We start from the raw sequence: 24,671 nt of genomic DNA, 5'->3' as shown, positions 1-24,671 counted from the left end.
TAATTCAAACCACTCTTATTCAGTTAATGATATTATGTTGCAGTAAAAATATTGTCATATACTGCCAGAAAGCATTTACATTTGGAAGTATGGGTTTAATAAACACAAAAAAATCTGTTCAGCCCATCAAGGTAATTGGTTGTTTCATTCTTAAAACCCAAAGTGATGGAAAAAACATGGAGTAATATCTGGATTCTAATGACAGTATCTTGGAGGAGAAAAACTTCCTCTATCTTGGCTTTTTTTTTATTGATTTTAATAATATGTGTTACTTAATAAACAGGGCTACCTGAAGGGGAATGCTATTACAAAATTAGACAAAGATAAAACAATTCATGAGCTGGAATTGGGCTGAGTGTCTGCCCCAAGGTATTAAGAAAGATGCCCTATGGTTGATGCGGAGGCTCAGGGCATTTGTGATGCAGGAACTATATAAAATTTCAGTACACTGAACATGTTAGACCCACTTTTCTTGATAGCTATGAGGGATAAAGCAGAAACAGGCAAAAACTGTTTCTCTTGCTCGAAATCCCCCCCCCTTTATTATACACTGTGTTGTAAATCCTCTTTTGCAAGGTTTCTTTTTGTGACAAAACATTCCTTTTGTTGGGTATGAAATGCAAGAGTTGAATAACTAGTCCACATTTTAATGAAGGATTTCAAGCCTCATAGTTCATCAATCATTTTAATTCAAATCCTCTGAGGTAGATTGTTTGAAAACTGAACCGGTTTATTATCAATCATTTATTACCATATTTATTGGCTGGTAACATGTAATTGATAGGCTGCTGATTCTCTTGTCAGATCCATGACAGTCTTTCAGATTGTTCTAATAAGGAGATATAAATCTGTCATTATCGGATTGGTTTATGACAGAAATGATGATCATTATTACGCAAGAAGTTTTTGTAACAATCTTTTATAGTGCATATTCAATAACCTCTTTTCATTTTGATGTTTTTAGACATTTTAAGTGACACTTAAAAGGTATAAATAATTTATAAGGTCTATGGCAGTGGAGCATATGTTTGCATTGTAGCTAACAGATTTCATTGTCTCTATATTTTCATGTTAATATGAAATATTTGACATTTAGCTGAGACAAATAACAACTGGTTGCATGTCACCACATTGTCCATTCAATTGGAAGAAATGTATATGGATAAATAACCTATATGGGCCTCAATATTTGTAATATTATGAGCGGGCAATCATATATTAATATTCTACGCCTTAATTGCCTTTAGGATCTTCAGTCTGGTCAAGGTTTTCAGTCGACATTGCTCATGTCAAAGACATTAATATTGTTTTCAATAAATCTTTAAAATGACCTTTTAGTCAATTTGAGTATTATTTAAAGAAAAAAATGTGTAGTGTTGGTACCCAGTGATCGAAATTAACACAAGCCTGCAAGCCCTGCACTAGTAAAATGCCTTCTGGGCTTGCTAAAATTCTGAATTTTATATAGCAGGGCTTGTTAAAAAAAAATGAAAGCAAGCAATAGTATAAGAATTTTGGCTTGTTAATCCAAAAGTTTTAATTTCGATGACTGGGTTCAGCCTATGAACCATTTAATAAAAGGAATTTATTCCAAATGAACACTATCAGTTCTACATACATGTAGTCCTTCTTATCCGCTGTCTGAAAATCCAGATCATTCAGAACATATATGATATAATCTAGATGTGATCATCAGCCAATCTCACCTGAATATAATATTGCACTAAAATTATACTACTGTGTGAGACTGTTCTTAACACATCTTTAGTAGGTTGTTATGTTTTTTTTAACATCCTAAATGAATCCAAGGCAACAGACTATATATTCTCCATTGTTTTTGCAAACACAGGTCTGACTCTGTACCTAATTAGCAATATGATGAAAGTGCTTGCATGATGAATGTTTTGATAGGTAAATAATGTTTGTAAACATCCTTCTTATGAATGTCTGGCATAGTTGGCATTGGTTGTTGCTATAATGTTTATGATGTAATGTGCCAATATAAAACATAGTGTTTATATATGATAAAATTTTGTCTTACTTCTGTCATAGTGTGCTCAAGAGGAGGGGATTGGATTTTATGAAAATAATTTCTTCATTGAATTGTGAATCTCTGAATGAATCAATACCTTACTACAGGTGAATTTTAGGCAAGTCTTAGTTTTTCAAAGTTGAAAGTCATGGTATTGACATAGACTTGGTGATGTTGGCTTTGTGCAAAACTGACCTTGGCCACATATCAAAAACTGTTCAAGATATGCTAATGAAATGTGGTATATATGTTGCCAGAGTCAATACACACATGTATAAATAGACTCATTACTCAGGCTTTAATAATTGACATTGTTTTGCCCTTGTAACTGAAAAAAGAAAAACAGACAAGCATTGTGGTTCACCCTAAGGTTCTCTTGTTTTTTTTTTCAAATGGTTGATATTCAGTTAAAACAACTTACAACTAGTCTGTGGATTATATCAGATTGTATATCCTGTTGCAGCTCTGTTGGATGCTAGCTCACGCACATTCTCAAGTACTGGTAGATTTCAATGACATTGTGAAATTCAGACTTGATAATTCAGGATGTAGTTTTAAATTTAAAAAAAAACACTTACGACATGAACATTTTAAAGAACTTTTCCGGATTTGATACTGGTATAATATTTGTGAATATTAACAAAATGAAGCCTTTGCCTTTAATATTTAGATTTCTTGAGATTGTAACCAGTAATAAACACCATCAAAATGAAATCATCTTGAATAAGATCAATGTAAAAAATAATGTATGTAGATCCAACATGCGATGTAGCCATTCTTTGAGAACTTTAAGAAGTTTATAAGAAAAGCAGAATTTCTTTTCAGCTGCAATTGTTTCTTTTAAACCCTTAAAAACAGCAGCACACATGCTTACAAACTCTGTTGACTTGTTCTTTTATTAACTGGCTATGTTGACTAAATAAGATTACCGTAAACACACTATGTCAAGATTGTTTATGTCAAATCAACTTAACCAGCTGAACAAATTTTGTCCACAAATTCTAGTTGAAAAAAAAGAGTAACCAGTTAACATAAATTTAACAGTATGCAGAAAGTTATGACATAGAAAATGTCAACAAGATAAGATGATCACATCATCATTATACATGATATACGCTTCCATACTTGTATAGTTCAATTATTTATAAGAAATATGGTTGGGAATTAGAGTTAAAGTGGTCAGGGGCTACAGGATATATGGCATATACTAATTGTATGCCATTTAACCCATCTCTTAATGAAAACAATGTCAGTATGACTGCTCCTTCTGTTTCAGACTGTCCAAGTTCAGACGAGGTGTGCCAAGAAGATATTGTTAACCTTGATGCCATCCGCACGCTTCACAAACAGATAGATGATGATGAGAGCGGCAACATTGACCTAGATGAAAGTCAGGAGGTATAATTCAAATTCACGAAACCAGGGCAATCTCTTGTTTAAAGTGGGGATATTGGCCTGCTTCATCCTTAAACTGTCAAACTCTTGATTGACAGAGCCAGAATATAAATACTGAGGGTTTACAAATTGGAATTATATAGTTTGAAGATTGATGACAATTTCAAAGGGCCATCATCTCATTATGGCTTAAATAAAAGGTAACGCCAAAATGCCAACAGAATAAATGTTCCTAAGATCATGGATTTCAACACTTCCAGTTCAATCAGCCATGTGAGGGGGAGTTGCTGTCTTGTTACAATAAAATCGATTTATAGATGTTACAGAAACTGTGCAGATTTCTTTAGTATGCAGTTCAGCTCCATTTAGACCACAGAAAATGCCTACCGGTAGACAAACACATAGAAGGTGGTTTGAACTGCATAAGCTGCAGGAATTACTCAACTTATTTGATATTTTTATAGAAATCTTTGGGGAAATCACCAGTTGACATATGTTATTTTACGCATCTTGATATATAATTAATAGAATTGTTTCATCCTGTTTCAGTATTGATATTTTGTCAGATGCTTACAGTTAGAACCCACAGGATTTGCAATTATCATCAAATATCTGTGGGATTAGAAATTCAACAGAAATAAAAATAAGGCATGCCCTTGTTTATACCAGTTCAAATATATGGCAGTGATTTTCTTGGAATTGGTTTCAGATATTTGAGCTGTATGCCCGCTACCGATACGCAGGAGGCAATTTTGATCATCAGGTGACAAGAAGTGACTCCAATTATGCTCTTTTGCCCCACAGGAAGTGATATCATCTTTCCCCATAATGTTATGTTGCCCCACAGGAAGGGGCATCATCTCTCCCATCATGCTCTTTTACCCCACAGGAAGTGACATCATCATTAACATTATGCTATTTTGCTCCTCAGAAAATGACATCACCTTTCTAATAATGCCCTTTTGCTCCACAGGAAGTGACATCATCTTTCCCATTATGTTCTATGCCCCACAGGAAGTGACATCATCATACCCATAATGCTCTGCAGCCCCACAGAAAGTAACATTACCTCTCCTACAATGACTTGTTGCCCAACAAGAAGTGACATCATAATTCTTGTAATGCTCTGTTGACCTATTGGAATTGACACCATTTTTACCATAAATCCCTTTCGTTTGACAGGAAATGACATCATGGCTGTAGCCGTTCGTGTAAGATAATAAGTATCTTCCATGGCCGAGAGTGTAAGATAGGTTCATTTCAGACCCGAGCGTAGGGTGTTTTGCAGAAACGAGGTTTACACGAGCGGCTATGGTAGATGCTTTTACTCCCACCTCAGTTAAACAAAATTAAGTAAAAATGTTTTTTTTGCTGGAACTCTTTTGTGCTTAGTGAAGATAATTGCGTACGGATATGCGATAATTAGTGGTTGTCATGGATATTCGAGCAGTGATTCAGTATGTAAATGGTCTGATGGGTCTTTATAAGTTTAATAGTTCTAAGAAAAGTGAAACATTATTTCTTGAAAGGTGCATGAAAACTGTTTTCTGGTGACATTTGAAGCGAGAAATAATTAACTAGCTTTCTAAATATTGCCACAAGACAAGGTTTCCATGATGGGCTACAGACGACAGTCTTCAACAAAGGAGGTAATTACAATATGGTGACCATTAAAAGAAGTTCCATATGGGCATTTTATCTTCGCCCGTGGGCAAGATAAGAATTTCTAGCATGGTTAAATTATTGGATCTACTTATCTGAAGTGGGAGAAAGGTTCATCCCGACCCTCACGCAGGGTGTTTTGTGGAAACTCGGTAAACCTCGTTTCCGCAAAACAGCCTACGCTCGGGTCGGAATGAACCTATCTTACACTCTCGGCCATGGAAGATATACCTATAATCTAACCCAAGGGCAAAGATAAAACAAGTAGCCATATGGAAATTCTTTTTTATTGTCTTCACACAATTACCTTCCTTGTTGAAGACCGTTGTCTTCAGCATCATGGAAACCCAGTTTTGAGGCAATATTTAAAATCCTTGATATTAATTATTTTTCGCTTCAAATGGCACCAAAAAAAAGTTTTCATGCTCAATTTAAGAAATCATGTTGGACTCTCCTCAGAACTATTTTAAAATATGGTTTGACTATTTATATAATTTGAATCACTGCATGCAAGTCCATGACGACCACAAATTATCACATATCCTTATGCACATTATTTTCACTATGCACAAAAGAGTTCCAACAAAAAAATACATTTTTACTTTATTTTGATTAACTGAGGTGGGAGAAAAAGCATCTACCATAGCTGCTCATGTAAGATAGGCTCATCCCAACTTCCTCGCAGGGTGTTCTGCGGAAACCTTGTTTTACACTCTCGGCCATGGAAGATACTTATCTTTCAGTAATGCTCAGTGGGCCCACAGTGAAAGTGACATATTGTATCCAAAGGCCTAAAAAATATAATTTTAATTCATACTCATCCTACCCTACCTACGAAATAGGTGCCAACCCTACTGTTTTTATAGTCTGTTTGCCTTTGTGCTACCCAAATGTGTCTTCTTGTTAAAGGTGAGATAACACATAGAAGAATTAATTGCTGGATCTAGGCCCTAAAAAAAATTGATTTGGTTAGGGTTACATCCTTTTCAAAAATAGGTAGGGTAGGTAGTCTTTTTAAAAAAAAAAAAATTTATTAGGCTTTATATAAGAATGTCATTTTCATCATTGGAGAATGGTGTTAAAGTTAGCTTCTGTATAAGCATTTGAGGTTTTAAACTACATATTGAAAAGCAATTAAAAAAAAAGAAAAAGAAATTATTTTTTTAGTTTTTCAATTTTTTTTTCAAACTGACTATAAAAACGGTAGGGTCGGCGCCTATTCCGTAGGTAGGGTCGGGTAACCCGAACCAAATGTATTTTTTTTTTAGGCCTAGGCTGAATTGTTTTACATGAAATCTTATGACTTCGTGAGCTTACCTATTATATTTAACATTAAAATGGAAAATCCTGGGATTTTGTTATTGATAAAGAGTTTGGTAATTGTCTTTTATCAACAATATACTTGTACAGAGCTACAGACAACTTTTTCATTTATGTGAACTGTATGGCTTATTGTAATTTTGTTGTTTATTTTACACGTTGGTTTTATTCAATAAAGTGTAAGGCAAGTCTGCTGTCACATCCAAATGCAAATATACATGTATTCAATTTTATCATATGCAGAACTTTATCTGTTAAAAACACATAGATTATTTTCCTTCATATTATAAAACTCAATGTGCATCAAGGAAAATCACTGGGTAGGAGTTGGAATGGTTCGGGTTACCTGATCCTACCTACAAAACAGGCCCCGAACCTACCATTTCTATAGTTAGTTGGTTTAAACAAAACAGAAACAAGTTGATGACAAAGCCTTAAAAAAAAAACCATACCTACCCTACTAGCTTTTTTAGCTCTACTGGCCATAGGCCTTAAGAGCTTATGCGATGGTAATGTGTACGTCGTATGTGCGTCCTTGTGTCCGTGCGTGCATCTGTAAACAATTGCTTGTGAACTCGATACAGTCTTCAGTTTTGATTGTATCTCAATGAAACTTGTACAGTATTCAGATATCGATCAGAGCTTGGTTCCTAGCCAGATCTGTCCATGCATACCTAGATTATGGGCCTTGAAAGTAAAAAAATGCTATTTTTAGCTAGTCTATTTTTAGCCAAGTCTACATGAGTGAAGTCTATTTTTAGCCAAGTTTACATGTACAGTAAAGTCTAGGATTAAAGAGAGACAACTTGCTTTTTGGTTCTGCAGTTGATTTTGTGAATTACTCTTCCTTGAATTTGTTGAAAGGCCAAAGGCCAATTTTTAGCTCTATTGGCCAAAATGTCTGTTGTTTGCGCATCCATTTAAACACAATTGGTTGTGAATGTTTGTTTAAATTATGCCCCTGGGGTCATTACTGGCCACACCCTAGGGTTCACAAGTTTGGTATACTTAATTCGGAAATGTTTGAAAATCTTGTTGTGTGTTCGCGCATCCATCTTAACCCAATTGCTTGTGAATGTTTGTTAAAATTATGTCCCTGGGGTCATTATTGGCCATCCCCCAGGGTTCACAGTTTTGGTATACTGACTAAATTGGGAATGTTTGAATAAGGCATAATTTAGTGGTCCGCTACCATGGTTGTTCAAATTATGCTCCTGGGGTCAAGACTGGCACTGCCCCAGGGGTCAGAAGTTTCCTAGAGACTTATTTAAGAAATATTTTCAAAATCTTCTTGATTCAAACCACAAGGCTCATACCTTTGATATTGGTTGTGGAGCATCATATGATGACCATCTAACAAAACCAGTTGAAATCAAGCCCTTGGGGCAAAAGCTGGCCCCACCCCTTTTGACCTTCTTTTTTTTATTTTTAAAGCTACAGCAATGACATTTTGACCATGTGTACAGTTTTGCAAACGAGCATCAATGTTGTCCTAGGATGACCTTGACTTTGACCAACTTTTTTATTTTTAAAGCTACAGAAATGAAATTTTGACCATAAGTACAGTTTTGAAAGCAAATATTAATTTTTTTCATCAGATGACCTTTACTTGGCACATATTAATATAGTTCATGCAAATTATCTGCTTACAACACTTTCTGTCCTCAAATGTTGAACATGCAATGTTTTTAGATAACCCAAACACAAAACGTGAACTATATGTTTGTTGCCTATTACCCATACATACATGCTCTGGATTGAAAATGACCACAAGAGCCATGCCAGTAGAGCATAGGCCCTCATGGGCCTCTTATTTAAAGGATGTAATCCTAACCAAACCATTTTTCCCCTGATCTGTAGCTCTGTATGGTACCATTATGTGATATAGTAATTCTAGATTCTGAGTATGAACATTTTTTTTTTACAGCGATCAATTTTATGCGTTTTTGGCTAACACTCAGATGGCTCCTATATATTGTTGGGTCAAAACAGTTGTTTAAACAATCAAGGATTTTGATCACTGTTAAAGCGTCTTTTATGTAGATTAACCTTTGGTGATCGAAAATAGTTTCAATGCTTCATTACTTTGAGTGATTACCTCATATTTATTGCATACATAAATGTTGATATAAATGCCTTAGGTTGTTTAAGTGTCAATACAGTATCAAACCAGTGTGGATTTTTTTACTCTTTTAAGGGAATGTTGGTGAGGCCCTTTGATAGGGGAAATTATTGTCATTTTGGCAAAAAGGGGAAAAATACTATGATGATTCATATAATGTTCAACTAATTCTTTCCAATCCTTTTATTCAATAAACTTATCAACAGATACATGAATGGCAGTTTGTTGATACATTTGCTAAATGTAAAGCAGTCAACTTCTAAAAAAATTGAAAAAAACCACAATTAAATGGGATTTTTTAACCTGGGTAGGGGAAAAATATATATGTTTTCATGAGGGGAATGAGGTTAAATTTTGACCCCAAAAAGGGCAAAAAAAACACTGCAAACTTACCAGTATGATGTAAAATTCCTTTTCATAGTGTTTAACCTATAGAAACATGCCTATTTGAAAGCTTAAAGATGCACTCTCGCAGTTATTGACCTTTATTTTTTGTCTCAGATTCAGCAGATATTAGTATCAATGCCTTCAATTCAGTCATAATTGTTTGGAAAACTGTTAAACATATCATTTTTAGCTCTACTATTCTAAGAAAAAGGATGCTATACTACTCCGCCCAGCTTTTGCACATCATAATTGTATTCATTTCTAAGACAAAGCGGCGTATAGTCCAGCATGCTGTCCCCTTAAAGCCATAAAACATCAATTCTCCAATGTTTATTTATAAAAATTGCTATCTGCTCTTTTGTCAGCAGTTATATTTCCATATATATAACCAGTTATTATATGGTTACAGATATTTACGCAAAAATTTGCTCATTCAAAGACAAAGCTATTAATCTGTGAGAGTGCAGCTTTAAAAATGTATTTCTCTTAATATATTAACTTGCCATTTCAGTTCTTCAAAGAAGAACTACAAAACACAGATGGGTTTGAACGCCAGTCGATTTTTCACGGAAAAGACGATAAAATCAGCGTTGAGGACTTGTGGAATGCATGGAAAAGATCTCTAGGTTTGAAACCCGGGCTTGCATGAACATATGTGTGTTTAAGGATATAAGTTATCATATGTTGGCAAAGAAATAAATTTGATAATTTTGTTATAGCCAAACATAATCTCATTTAGAAATTAAACTGTTTTTCTTTAATAAAGAATTGATTTAAAATATTTTGGTTTATTTGAAAATATTTATATAGACTGTGAGAAAGTTTTATTTCAAATGTTCAGGATTATACATCTTACCTCATGCGTATTTATAGTGGGAATAGAACATTCAAAGTGCATAACATTATTCTGAAGTGTATTGCATTATTCATGTTCGATATAAAACAGTGAGTTTCACTTATCTCCTTTAATTTCATCAAGAACAAACAGTTGAAATCAATAGTCAGCATCTTAATTTATTCAAATAGTTCAAGTTATGATTTTAAGCCTTTTTGTGAAATTATGAAGTGATATGTGATATTTTGCATGAGTTATGTACAAGGACCTAAGAACATCTAGGTCTTAAAGTTGTCAGTTTTATTTCCAGCCTTGTTTTCCTCTGGCTATAATGCTTAAAAACTGTTTGAACCACTATTGTTTAAAACTTAAATCTGTCCTCTAAATTATTCAATTGCAATCACAATTTCTTAATCATTGAGGAATTGCCGCTAGTACTTTCTCTGAATTTGAACTTGGGGCTATAAGTAAGCCATTTTCTTAATATGATTGGGCCAAAGCTGCTTTAATGCATGTAGTCATGATAAGGTTTATTTTGCTTAACGTTTTGATTGCATCTAACCTAACATTTATATAGTTCAAATTCATCCCCTTGTGACAGTCAAAAATTATCTGTGGCCTTAAAACTTAGGGACAACTTTTGGTACAGTTGACTACTATTGGATACATTAATATAATACGTCTTTTTTATTTTGTCAGTTTATGCAAATTTAACAACACCAAAGTTGTCTGCCATGATTGCAATTATGTTTTAAAACATAAATTAGAATACATTTTTACTTTATTTTGAGTAACTGAGGTGGGTGAAAAAGCATCTACCATGATTACTTTTGTCAGATTATAAGTATCCATCATGTGTTTCCGGTACGGATAGAAAAATCTGACCCGAGGCCCGTAGCCAGTAATGAGGCTTGCCGAGTTACCGGCCACGCAACGTGCCCGAGGGACTGATTTTTCGATCTGGACCGGAAAATCATGGTTGATATTTTTTCTTGCATATCTAAATTTATCAATTTGTGGAAAAAATGATGTAGAAAACGATCTTTTGTACAATTACACCAAAAGGCACGTGCGACTTTGTTTACTGACGTCATAGAGCACAGTAATTCAGTCTGTACGAAAGTCATTATCACATTGCAGGACAGGAGGTCATGCAATACAGTCTACATTGCAGGACCGGACCAGTTTTTGCAGGACCAAACATTTTATGTACATTTTTGTGAAAGTCAGGGCTTTCAACAGGGTCTAAACCCAATGGTCAATGACTCTTAAAATCTGATTTTCAATAGTCAAAATCAGATCTTCAAGCGTCATTGTCCGTGTTTTTCTAAATACATGGTCTTACTTCTTAATTATAGTTTTCATCTGTCGTATGATGGCATTGCAAGGTACAGGATTATGATCTATTAAAAACTAATACATATATACATTTTTTAAACTGATATAGACATGGTTTAAAAAACAAATACAAAATATATTTAAGCATTGTTGTTTTTTAAACCATCGTACTAAGTGAAAAAGCAGAAGGTATCCGTTAATTTGCATAATAGGCGGAGTTATCACATCATTGAGTTTGAGTGCTGCTAATTAACGTGGAAACCGATAAGATTCCAGATCGATAATCAGTTGTCATTGCGGGTGTTAATTGCTCTTGACTTTAATTGATAAAAAGACATTTAGATCATGTCTTGCAAATGATTAATATTACAAATTTATGACGCTTCATTTTCAGGTCATTAACGATTTTGAATGCGTCAAAACCCGTGGAGCTCGGGTCGATAAACGCCCTGATTAAGTTGGTTGATAAAGTAAACATAGGTTAGTTAATCAAATTAACAAGATACACGTTTGACACATATTTATTAAATCATTTTGCCTAAAAAATTATTGCCGGACAAGCGGGCCTACAATATAGCTGTGAGGTCCGACGAACTTTCGTACAGACTGGTAATTTTAATTACTAAAAAAAGCATTTTTTACAATTATCTATATTTAGTTTTAATTAAAAGTCTTGCTAACATATATATTTGATTGCGCTTTATTGAAATGGCATAATTTACTTTTCATAAACCATACAATAAATGAAATAAGAAGTGGGGCGTTGTTGCGCGTGACTCATCTTACATGGGGTATGTAAGACGGGTTTTTCCAGCAGTGGTCACATGACTGCAAACACACGTCCGGTATGCAAGAAAGGTTCATCTCAACCCTTGGGCAGGGTGTTCTGTTGAAACTCAGTAAACCTCGTTTCTGCAAAACACCCTATGCTAGAGTTGGGGTCAACCTATATTACACAAGCGGCCATGGAAGATATTATAATCTCAATGACCACAGGCTGACCCCTGGTGTGCATATGGCATTGTTGCTCATTCAATAGAAGATCTATATCCAATGTCTGAGCACTTATATGCCAAGGAATGATGCCATTATGAAATGCAAAGAAGCTGGGTATTAAAAAATTGAAAACGGACGATGCCATTCTTATAAATGGGATGGAAAGTGACAACTTTAGGTCCTTGTACATTGTTTCCTTTTGATGGAATGCACACATAAAACAAGACTATTGCCATAAGGGGAAATTCAAATTAGATTATAGAACATTTTGAAATCCTATAACTTGTCAATTCTATTTCAGTCTGACAATACAGCTCTTGTTAGCGCAGAAATCTGTCTTTTGAAAGAAAAAAATCATGGTATTGTTATAGCTTTTGTGCCTGCGCATCATGAATATTCACCTTGGGCCATTATACTCCTACACTGAAAGATTGAGAACAATGGTTACACAATTGCATTGGCTTGAAGTCTTCTTTGACTCTAAATTCTTAGTTAAAATTAAGACTCCAATTAGGAGAAACTGACCATGACTGTTACTTCTGTTTCAGTATACAATTGGACAGTGGAAGATGTGGTCGACTGGCTCGTCTCATCGGTCGACATGCCGCAGTATGCCCCACTCTTCAGGGAGAAGGGCATCAATGGGTCCAGACTGCCCAGGTTTGTGGTTTTAAAGCTAACCTTTGCTGCCAAGAGTATAGGATGACATGTGGTGAGATGACAAGAGTGTAAATTGGATTCGAAAAGGAGGCTGGACAAAATACAAAAGAAGGCAGATTTCTCTTTGAAGGGGATTATTTACACCAGAATTGGGATGAAGATTTGTTTCTCCATAACTGTCATCAATTTTTAGCTCGATTATTCGAAGAATAGGTGGGCTATACTACTCGCCCCGGCATCGGCGTCCGGTTAAAGTTTTAGGGCAAGTTGGGATTTTCACTTGTAAGTCCAATACCCTTCATTCAATTGACTTAATACTTCACACAGTTGTTCAGGGCCATCACATGATGAGGTTAGATAACTCCATATTATTCTTTACACAGATTATGGCCCCTGATTGACTATGGAACTTAGGTTAAAGTTTTAGGGCAGGTTAGGTTTTATTAATAACTTCTATACCCTTTGTTCAATTGACTTAATACTTCACACAGTTGTTCAGGACCATCACGCAATAAGGTTACATAACTCCATATTATTTTTAATACAAGTTATGGCCCCTGATTGACTTAGGTTAAAGTTTTAGGGCAGGTTAATAACTTCTTTACCCTTCATTCAATTGACTTAATACTTCACACACGTGTTCAGGACCATCACCCAATAAGGTTACATAATTCCATATCCTTAATACAAGTTATGGCCCCTGATTGACTTAGGTTAAAGTTTTAGGCAAGTAAAAGTTAAGGGCAAGTTGGGATTTTAATAAAAAAAACTTCTATACCTTTCATTCAATGCACTTAATAAAATTCAAAATTATTTACGACCAACTTACAACAAGAAACATAACTTCATTTTAACCCTAAATACAAATTATGTCCCTTGAAACTTTTTTTTTTTTAATTTCTTTTGACATTTTTACATTCTTAACCATATTTTTACCAAGAGAAAACTAGGAGGGCTATACTATATGGCCCTTGATTTTTTTTTGATTTTCTTTAAATTTTATTTTAATTTCTTTTGAAAGGCATATTTATATATTCTTTACCACATTTTCATAATGGGAAATCAAGTTATTTGAATGACTTGCGTCATTTTTCGGGTTGTGGGAGGGCAGCATCAAAGTCACCTTATGTATTGAATAATTTTAGTTAGGTTTGACATAAATAGACCAAACGTGGTAATATTACATTGTTATTGTATTCACTTCTAAGTCAAAGCTGCGAAGTTGAGCGCGCTGTCTTACGACAGCTCTTGTTTTGATACAATTCACCTTTGTTTATCCAAAAATGTCTTAAATTCGTCCTTTTTTCAGACATGCCATGTAGTGACAGCTCTTCTGTGATCTATTTATCACTGGTATTCACTGTTATAGGTTTAGATGCACATATAACTGTCTTATGTCATTTGAGCCTATTGTAGTCATCTTATTGTCATAAATATTGGAAACATTTAATTTCAAAATCTCTGGTTGTTAAGCAACAAGATCTCATATTGCTCATGAAAGTTTATTTTTCTTATAATAAACCTGTTGAACACACACATTTTAGCAGAACCCATAATTAATGGAAATAACTTAAAAAAAAAAATCATTGCGAAAAATGAAAATTAACTTAAATGAAGATTCCTTGAACCCAGTTATTATAACTGTGCTGGTATTGTTGAAATCAACACAACTTAGATGCAGTTTAAGAGTAACCTCTGAAGTAACTGTTTGAAATCAAGTTTCATCTGGTGTTCTGGTCGACTGCTAATCATGAAATCAGATGCTAATTGCTTGTATCAACAGGCTTCATTTAAAATGGAGTTGAAATAAGATCTAACTAGTAATCATGATGTAAAAAAACCCTGCTTGACCTTGATACAGGCCATTTCATGGTTTTGTAACACTTTATAATCAGTCCTACCATTTATACCAAATTGCAGTTTTCCCCAAAAATGTCTTATCTGAAGGTCAGTATGGTGTTTGTTATTAAAATAACTGGGAGCTCATGAAAATAGCAGATCACATCTTCTGTGATGCTTTCCTACCAATATTGAATTACAAATCACTTTCTGGACTGAGAAGATATGGTCAACATATTGTAAATTACATTTTCTGGAACTTTGCAGTCAGGATTGGATCAAATGTTCTTGGCTACATTGATACACTTTATTTGTCCTTCTGTCAGTAACAACATTTTCTCGGTCATTAATTGGATTTCATTCAGACTTAACAGAATTGATGAGCATCGTGGAAAGGCATGTAACTCATAAAGTATGTTTCTACACTATGAAGTCAAGATCACTTGCAAGTCAATGTTCAAAAAATGGATTACGTACCAAGAAAATGTCTCAGCCATAACTAAAGTTGTATGATATTAGACCGCAGCTGCGTACCTATATCATATAACATGTTATTCAACATTTATCTTATGAGCCAGCAGCATATGCCCAAATGTGGGCATATTTCATGTTTCTGTAACTGTTCATATTCTTAGTTGGTAGATTTTATAGAAAAAGTTAATTTCTCAAACAAAGTTTGCAGATTTACCGCTTTTACAACTTTTTTATTTTTTGTCTTGGAATGAGCAAATTTTGCATAGATATCTGCAAACCAGTGATTAAATACTGTTAACAAAAGATCAGATCGTAGATTTTCATATTTCTGTTCAAAAATTAATGTTTTATGGCTAAAAGCTTTACTAGCGGTTTAAGAAAAATGCATAAAACATCAATTTTGGAACTTAAATATAAAAATTTGCGATCTAATTTTTGTCAGCAGTCTTATCACACTGGATTACATGTATTTTCGCATGAATTGGTCCGTTCCAAGACCTTTTTTTAAAAGCTGTAAAAACGTGAAATCTGTGAAAGTGCAGCTTTAAATAAAGCAGCCAACACAATTTGCTTACCTATTACCTTGGTCAGGTTTAATAGCCAGCCATGTCACATCAGTCACTCCAGAGTTATGACCCTTGATTTGGCAAAAAATATCTTTAGTGTCTGCTCACTAAATTTGCCTTAAAATAACAACCACTTTTAACCAAATTTGGCGTCCTTAAATTAGGACAGACATATTTTGTTACAGTCAACACAATGGCTAATGTTGTTTTTTCTAGGGTTGCAGTGAACACCCACCACTACCTGAGTCAGAGCCTTGGTATCCGGAACACAGTCAACAAGAAAAAACTCTCCCTAAAGGCCATGGATGTTGTCCTGTTTGGACCAAGCATAAGTATGTTCTTAAATATGTAGTGTAAAGATTTCTGTCTGCTGGGAATTAAGAGGGAATTGAAATGTATGTTGAAATGTATGTTTACTTAGTTTCTTTTTAGAAAGAGTTAAATTTAATAAAAATAGGACTAATAATCTATCAAGTTATGGTTAGTTTAGACTTTACATAATTTACAACTATTGTGATGAAAATTATACATTAAAGTTTACAATTAACCAGTCTTGATGGAATTATGTTTCGTTTTATTGGGAAAACTGGAGTTCCTGAAGAAAACCCACTTGTCAAACCTCGGGTGTCCAATACCAAATGCTTACAATAACTTGTGTCCTAGAACAGTCCTTTGAAAGTAAACAATTCCTATTTGTACCACAATGATCACTGACATGCAATGTCACTATAAGAACATTATTTCCTACATCTTTCTTCTATTCTGTCCAGAGCCACATAATTACATGAAGGACATTATTCTGACCACTCTGCTGGTTATAGCTGTATGTGGTCTCTGGTTCGCCCTTAGACAGAACCAGCACTCTAAGGAAGAGATGAAGAAAATGATGGCAGACCTAGATGCTCTACAGAAGGCCGAAGACTCCCTACAAGATATGAACGAAAAGTATGCCATGCCGCCATTTATATGTTCATGTTTAAGAAGCTTGTCTACTAATTTTTCAAGAAGATTTCAGTACTGTCATAGCCCAGAGCAACAGCAATTTTGTTGACCTTGAAGTAACAGTCAGTTATGGATTTAACGGATGATTAAGGCAACAATCGGATAAATTAAACAGAAATTTTGAGCAACCAACCCCTGATCATTGCCAAAACATCAGGTTTGGTAATGTGCACATGTGTACCAAGTCCCATCGATCTGATTGAAATTTTAACACGTCCCATCAATTAACCATTTACCATTCAAAAACATTAAATTATTCAAAATTCTTTAAAAATGCAAGACAATTTTAACTCTATACATGACTGATCATCACATAGGACGGATTTCAAAAGTTTACTGAATGGGGAAAATGGTTCTTGGTTAGCATAAAAAAACTCACTCAAATGTCCAGTGTGTTTAATATGACATTTACAGTATATGAATTATATATGAAAGGTTTGATGTTATCTGTAACCAGTATGATTTGATTTGAACATTTAATGATATTTGTCCATTTTCTTTAGGTTACAGAAAGCAGAAGAGGTCCAGAATGTGGTTGTGCAGGAGAAAAAGGAAATTGAAACAAAATATAAGGAGGAAATAGAGAAAGCCAAGGTGATTCTTTATTCCTTACAAATATGGTCTCCCTTGGGGAAGTAAGCGTGAGGAAATAGAGAAAACCAAAGTTAATCCTCATTTATTTCACATCTTACAATATCCACTCTCCCTTGAGGAAGTGAGTGAGAGCTTTATAAACTTTTAAAACAAAAAATGTTGACAACTAGATGGTGATGTTTATATATTGGTTCACCATGAAAATAATTATACAGTATTTTTTTGTCGTAAAATTTGTATATTGTATGAAATCTTGACATTAAATGATATATCAGTGATACATTTATTTTGGGGAAGAAAAAGGGAATGGTAACTCAGTTTACTGTAGATAAATGTACTTTCATTCTCAATTCAATTGATTTATCATATTTATGGAAATTCATAAAAAAGAAATCAAAGAAGTTAAAAGTTAACGGCAAAAATAATATGAAACACTGTCATAATCAATCTGTAGCCAAAAAATATGAATTCATGAATCCTCTTTCCTCAAGTAATATCACATTTTTTCAGCAAAGAGCAGAAGAGCTAATGAATGAGAGGCAGGGCAGTAACTTGGAAGAGTTATCCCGACTCCAGTTGGCTGAACAGGAACTTGCTGAGGTACAAGGATGAATAATTAATTATTCAATATATAATATATATAAATGTTCATAGCCTCTGTCCAAGCATTAAGGCAACCAATTGTGTCTCCTCAAATGTTTGTGTCCCATGTACCACTAATTGTGTTGCACATACACTCATGAAACTTCGTATGAATGTTGGTCTACATGGGCAGTTGTGCACATGTGATTTATTTTACATTTCACTTGGGCTAACAATAGTTATGGTCCTTGACTTGGTTAAAAGTGCTCTAAAAAATCTTGTGTCGCATGTAGCTCTATGGTATTGCACCTACACACATGAACCTTGAATGGGAAATTGTACGATTTGTGTGATATTTCACCATGCCTTTTATATGATAATAATGGCCCTTGACTTACCGGTAGTCCAAAAGGTGCTAAAAAATATTGTTTTGCAAGTAGCTCCAAATGTATTGCATCTATACTTTTGAAACCAACTAGGAATGTTGTTCAGTGTGGGAAGTCCTGCACCTGCAATTTGTTTGACATTTGAGTCTGCCTAATGAAAGTAATGGCCCTTGACGTGGGATAATTTGTAAATAATTACATAAGTTTAAGCTCTTGACGAAGTAAAAATGTCTGAAAAATTGTGTATCGCATGTAGCGCCAAAAGTATTGTGCCTACAATCATGAAACGTCGTAGCAATGTTGGTTAGTTTATAAGTCACAACACAACGTTTGGTGATCATCTGGGGTTACCGGGTATTCATCTGTGATAGCTTTAGTGATGATTTCTGTGTTACCTACCATTTCAGCTACGAGCTGCATTGTTGCAAGCTGAGCAAGAACTAGAGAACCACTGGAGTTACGGTGCCCCTGCAGAACTTCAACAGTGGCTACAGTACACATTCGAGTTGGAGCAGCAACATTTTCAGGCCAAACAACAGGCTGCGCAGAGACAGTTTGGCACTGCAAAAGAGGCTGTGAGTATACATGCATGTGTGGGTGTTGTCTTGATAACATGTTATATCATTTTGCAATGGTCTTTTTGGTGTTTGTCTGTCAAGTTCACTGTCTGTAAAATGCCTTGTTTTATATTTCTAGGATCTAGTTTTGCATTTTCTTGAAGGAGTCCTAGGGGATAAATGGCATTAACATTACTGTTGAGGATTACAAATTTATGATGATTATGAGGTTGCATAATGTTTTTCTTTTTTCATTACCATAGTTATGTAAGGGGTAATGTCTGCATGTTTAAAAACTTGAGCAATTCCCACATGAACAAGACTGAATTGAGGTAAACAAGGATTTCTAAATTGTTTCAGGCTGTGAAAGAACTCTGTCTGGAAAAGTTTAGTATAATTATTACATATTTAAATTATGTCAATTATAAACAGGAAGTTCATAATATAGTCTCCTTGATAAGGCTGCTGCTCTTTACAATATGAGAAACCTGGTTTCGTCACATTGCGGCACTTTAGTTTAAACTTCCTTCGCACATGATTCACTCAAAGAGTAGGGAGTTTTGGATTTATATTCCTTTAAAAAAATTTCATTACAGTGTGAAAAAATCCGTCGGAAAAGAACAGGAGTTTTAGGCACATTAAGAATAGCTCAGGGGAACTCTATAGACAATATTGATCAACGGATTGTGCAAGCAAGGTAATGTAACAAAAACATCATTTTAATATAATCATAATTATAACTGTATTACACTACATACTTTAGACATCAATTACACTTTATTACATAACTAATGTTATTTTACTCAATAAATTACATAATATAAACATTTTAAGCATTATTACACTACATACAATAAACATAATTAACAAATAATTACACTGCATACCATATCCATCATTAACACTATTACACTACATACTATAAACATCACTAACACAATTACACTACATACTATAAACATCATTAACACTATTACACTACATACTATAAACATCACTAACACAATTACACTACATACTATAAACATCATTAACACTATTACACTACATACTATAAACATCACTAACACAATTACACTACATACTATAAACATCACTAACACTATTACACTGCATACTATATCCATCATTAACACTATTACACTACATACTATAAACATCACTAACACTATTACACTACATACTATAAACATCACTAACACTATTACACTACATACTATAAACATCACTATCACAATTACACTACATACTATAAACATCACTAACACAATTACACTACATACTATAAACATCACTAACACAATTACACTACATACTATAAACACAATTAACACTATTACACTACATACTATAAACATCACTAACACTATTACACTACATACTATAAACATCACTAACACAATTACACTACATACTATAAACATCACTAACACAATTACACTACATACTATAAACATCATTAACACTATTACACTACAAACTATAAACATCACTAACACAATTACACTACATACTATAAACATCATTAACACTATTACACTACAAACTATAAACATCACTAACACAATTACACTACATACTATAAACATCATTAACAATATTACACTACAAACTATAAACATCATTAACAATATTACACTACATACTATAAACATCACTAACACAATTACACTACATACTATAAACATCATTAACAATATTACACTACTTACTATAAACATCACATACACAATTACACTACATACTATAAACATCATTAACAATATTACACTACTTACTATAAACATCACATACACAATTACACTACATACTATAAACATCATTAACACTATTACACTACAAACTATAAACATCACTAACACAATTACACTACATACTATAAACATCATATACACTATTACACTACAAACTATAAACATCACTAACACAATTACACTACATACTATAAACATCATTAACACTATTACACTACTTACTATAAACATCACTAACACAATTACACTACATACTATAAACATCATTAACACTATTACACTACAAACTATAAACATCACTAACACAATTACACTTCATACTATAAACATCATTAACACTATTACACTACAAACTATAAACATCACTAACACAATTACACTACATACTATAAACATCATTAACACTATTACACTACAAACTATAAACATCACTAACACAATTACACTACATACTATAAACATCATTAACACTATTACACTACAAACTATAAACATCATTAACACTATTACACTTCAAACTATAAACATCATTAACACTATTACACTACAAACTATAAACATCATTAACAATATTACAAGACATAATATAAATATCATTAACAATATTACATTACATAATATAAATATCATATTATAACTATTACACTACATAATATAAACATTGTTACTGCTCTTAATTGTTTGACGATTGTAAAGAAATCCTATTTATTTGAATGAGTATTACCACAATCCCCAAAAGATATGTTTTTGAAATGTTGTCTGGCATTTCTTGGTAAAAGACAACCAAGATTTCCCTCTGGTTATACAACAATTAGATCAGCTGTACTGCTGTCAATTTAAACAGAGTTTAATGTCCGATATTTGTGTATGCTGTCCTGCTTTTATTCCTGGGATGAAATCATAGCTTATTGATTGGAATTTTAAAGCTTCAAAGGCAATTTGAATGTAACAGTTGTTGAACCAAAGTCTGATAGAGGTGTGGTTTTCTTTGGAAATACACTGTGTGTCTGACCGACATCTTTGAGATCATCATGCTAGCGTTGTTAGGTTGTTTGTGAGAAGGCCAAAATTGTGTGGTTGTTTTGGGAGCCATCTTTTCAGCAAGGATGCATTCTAAATTTACTTGTGACTTGCAGGAAAGTCACTTCATGGCTCATACTATTGTTCAAATATGTATTTACACATAGAGAATAGGTTGGGAAAAAATCCTCTGTCTTAACTGACCTCAAAGTGACACAACCTAACAGGCACCAAATATAATCTCTCAATTCAAGGTCAACTATAAAAAAAATATCATAGTATCGCATCCTTATATCGTAATCAGAGTGTACCACACCCTCATGTTGGCATGTTGAGTTAGTACTTGGTCATTTTCAGCTCATCTGTTTTCATAGAAAAAAGTCAAAGTATTGTGATGGCCTGATAGCTTTTGATTGGCAGCATTTTCATCTTGCAAACACTTAAACTGTGGCCTTTACTAAAATTTTAACACTAAATTAATTCGAAATATTAGAATGAAGCTTGGTACATATGTTGGTACATGTACAGCAATGCCTATTATGCTGGCATTAATAATTCTTGAGTTATGCCCCTTCAACTGAAAAACAACAGAGGAGCATTGGTGTTTGCTCCTAAGCGCTCTTGTTGTGATTTTTGTGTTGCCCACTCAAGGGTATTGCTCATCTTCAGTGATCACAATACTCTACTTGTCACAGGATGGCCCTGGAGGAGATAAGACATGATATGCAGGAACGCCAACACCGCTGGCAGACCATCGAGGGCTTCTGTGGGTTCCCCATTCGTACAAACGCAGGGCTCGCCAAACTTGAGCATGCCCTGTATGATGATGGAGGTTGGTATACTTATGTGATAGATGCTGTCTGTAATTTGTGTTAAGTGGGTTTATTCATGATTAAAGCAACCACTCATATCACTTTCTGTGAACTAAAATTTAATTTTGTACAAGACAATAAGAATATTTTCTGAGTATATGTTTTGTCACTGGAAATATTTGTTAAATTAGTATAAGTTACATGTGTTTTGGGGGGGGTCTAAATTAAAACATTTTATTGTGTGTCTTTATTTATACATCAGCATTTATAAGTATACTGCCTAGCTAACAACATGAAAAACCCTAGTTAATGCAAATTTTAGATTAAAACTATTGCTAACTCTGCAAGCTGCAAAAAAATTGATTGTACATGTAAATCCTAAAGCACTTCACTTCCTTAAATGTTCATCTGCAAGTGCCTCCAGCTGATTTCCAATTGTATAATTTAAGATATTTCACTGTCCTGATCATCTTAATCCATCTCTACCAGCTTCTGTAATTTCAAAATATCTCAACTTGTTTTCTCTAGTGAAAGATAAGATAATTTTTTTAAAAAGAACATGAAAAGCCCTTTCCCGTATAAAGGGTTATTTGTTGTTAATTATATAATATTAAAGCATTGGTTTCCGCAAATTCGATGTTGGCATTGGTGTCATTAAAGCGTCAGGCAAAAACTTGAACCGTTGCCAAAACTATAAGACTATTCAAGATATTCAAATGATACTTGTTATACATGTTGCCAGAAACAATACGTCCCTTACAAAGCAATGCCCAAAACTCTGTAAAAACAGACAGGTGTTGATGTTCGTAGTGCTGTGTTCTTGTACAATGCTCATCATATTTTGTATATACTTTCACTCACCATATAACCATATTTACAAATCCTGGTGTATGTTAATGCCTCCTCACACACCCTGTCCATCTTTCCTCTCACTGTAGGCTCACATTCCCGTGTCTCAATGGTCGCGCCCATGAACGTCGAGGACGCAGACGAAGATTTCCCTCCCCACTACCCTGCTGCCACAGGTGAGATCGGCTACATACCACTAAATTGTAATGTAGGCTTGATTACACTATAACTCACCTGCCTACCACCATTTTACAGACTTATTATGCCTACATTTTGAGGGCAAATCATGCATTAATATTTCTGGAGATACAGTCATAAAAATAGCAAGACAGTTCTGTTCAAAGGTTTGGAATGAAATAGTGTTACAGTTTATATTTCTGCCTTTTAGTGGTAAAAACTTGTTAGCTTCGTAATGTGGCAAGTATTTAAGTACTAGATGTCTTGCTGTAGGTATTTTGATGAGATATTTCATTTCGAATTCATATGAATGATAATATATGGCAGTAAATTTGGCTCTGTGTGTTTAATATACATTAGGTGCATGAATAAAATTATGAATGAATGCATTCGTGTTGCAATTTTTTAAGACATGCAAATATTTTTCATCTTATAAGACAAAGATTCATTTATGAAATCTTCTTTGATATTTGCACTTATATCTTCCTGGAATTCAAACCACACTTGATTCAAGTCGAAAAAAATATTGTGCCAATTTATCATCTGGAGCTTTTTTCCCCCTTAGAACATATTTTTTATCTTGTGATTAAATATAAGATCTCCCTTGAGTAAAATGTGGCAAATTAAGATCTGTGTCATGCAAATATTTATCCCTTCGGATATGAATTAAGCTAGTGTCTACTAAAGCAAGTTTAAATTTTCCAATAAATTTGAAGAAAGTAGAAAAGCATGTAGCCGGGAGCATTATTGTTGAAGAATAAAGTTTTTCTATGGAGAATTTTGTTCTAGTGAAATCCAATTAAGATTATAACCTATATTTTTACAGCTAATTAGCCTCCAATAATTACTATTCTGAATTGTTAAGACTTGCAGGTTTTATAACTTTGCAGTCATAATTTGGTACAGCGCCTACAGAAAACATGTTCTAATAGAATTCAATTAGAAGAAATGTGTAAAATCCTACACAAGACTTATGCTTGCTATGGCCTTCTTAAGAGTTTACACAATATGTCCTAACTTTTGCTTAGTTTCATTTGTAATGTATGTTAATGATATGTGATAGTTAGAGCATTTTTTGTAAAAATGATTTAGAAGAGCTAAGGGAGCGAACCCTTATTTTTCATTGAGATTTTCCATGTTTCATCTGACTTACATTTTATTTTATAACATCAGGTCTGTTTAAGTTGTAAAACTGGAAGTCTTAACCACTAAGCATTGTACATATTAAATCTCCATAGGTGATCTCATTGGCTGACAATGTAGGCTATAATATGCAGGATAATGACTGTTTTTACTTCCTTTAAACAATTTT

The 24,671-nt window shown here is 33.8% G+C and overlaps 1 protein-coding gene across 11 annotated transcripts in view; it reads left to right on the top strand.

The window, feature by feature from the left end:
• Positions 1 to 24,671, top strand: part of LOC128226779 (stromal interaction molecule 2-like) — a 51,099-nt gene that overhangs the window by 10,396 nt on the left and 16,032 nt on the right. For all 11 annotated transcript variants that reach the window (XR_008259728.1, XM_052936833.1, XM_052936831.1 and 8 more), the window contains exons 2-12: positions 3,309 to 3,430; positions 9,430 to 9,544; positions 12,636 to 12,747; positions 15,843 to 15,958; positions 16,397 to 16,571; positions 17,132 to 17,222; positions 17,733 to 17,822; positions 18,598 to 18,765; positions 19,344 to 19,444; positions 22,217 to 22,353; positions 23,272 to 23,358. Coding sequence is in view for 10 of the 11 variants with exons in the window: in XM_052936833.1 (XP_052792793.1) it covers positions 3,309 to 3,430; positions 9,430 to 9,544; positions 12,636 to 12,747; positions 15,843 to 15,958; positions 16,397 to 16,571; positions 17,132 to 17,222; positions 17,733 to 17,822; positions 18,598 to 18,765; positions 19,344 to 19,444; positions 22,217 to 22,353; positions 23,272 to 23,358 (1,314 nt within the window). In the remaining variant the exon portion in view is untranslated. The remainder of the gene's footprint in view (positions 1 to 3,308; positions 3,431 to 9,429; positions 9,545 to 12,635; positions 12,748 to 15,842; positions 15,959 to 16,396; positions 16,572 to 17,131; positions 17,223 to 17,732; positions 17,823 to 18,597; positions 18,766 to 19,343; positions 19,445 to 22,216; positions 22,354 to 23,271; positions 23,359 to 24,671) is intronic.

Source organism: Mya arenaria, chromosome 3 (assembly GCF_026914265.1).
Source record: "Mya arenaria isolate MELC-2E11 chromosome 3, ASM2691426v1".
NCBI classification, from domain to species: domain Eukaryota; kingdom Metazoa; phylum Mollusca; class Bivalvia; order Myida; family Myidae; genus Mya; species Mya arenaria.
This window is presented reverse-complemented; position numbering and strand designations above follow the sequence as displayed.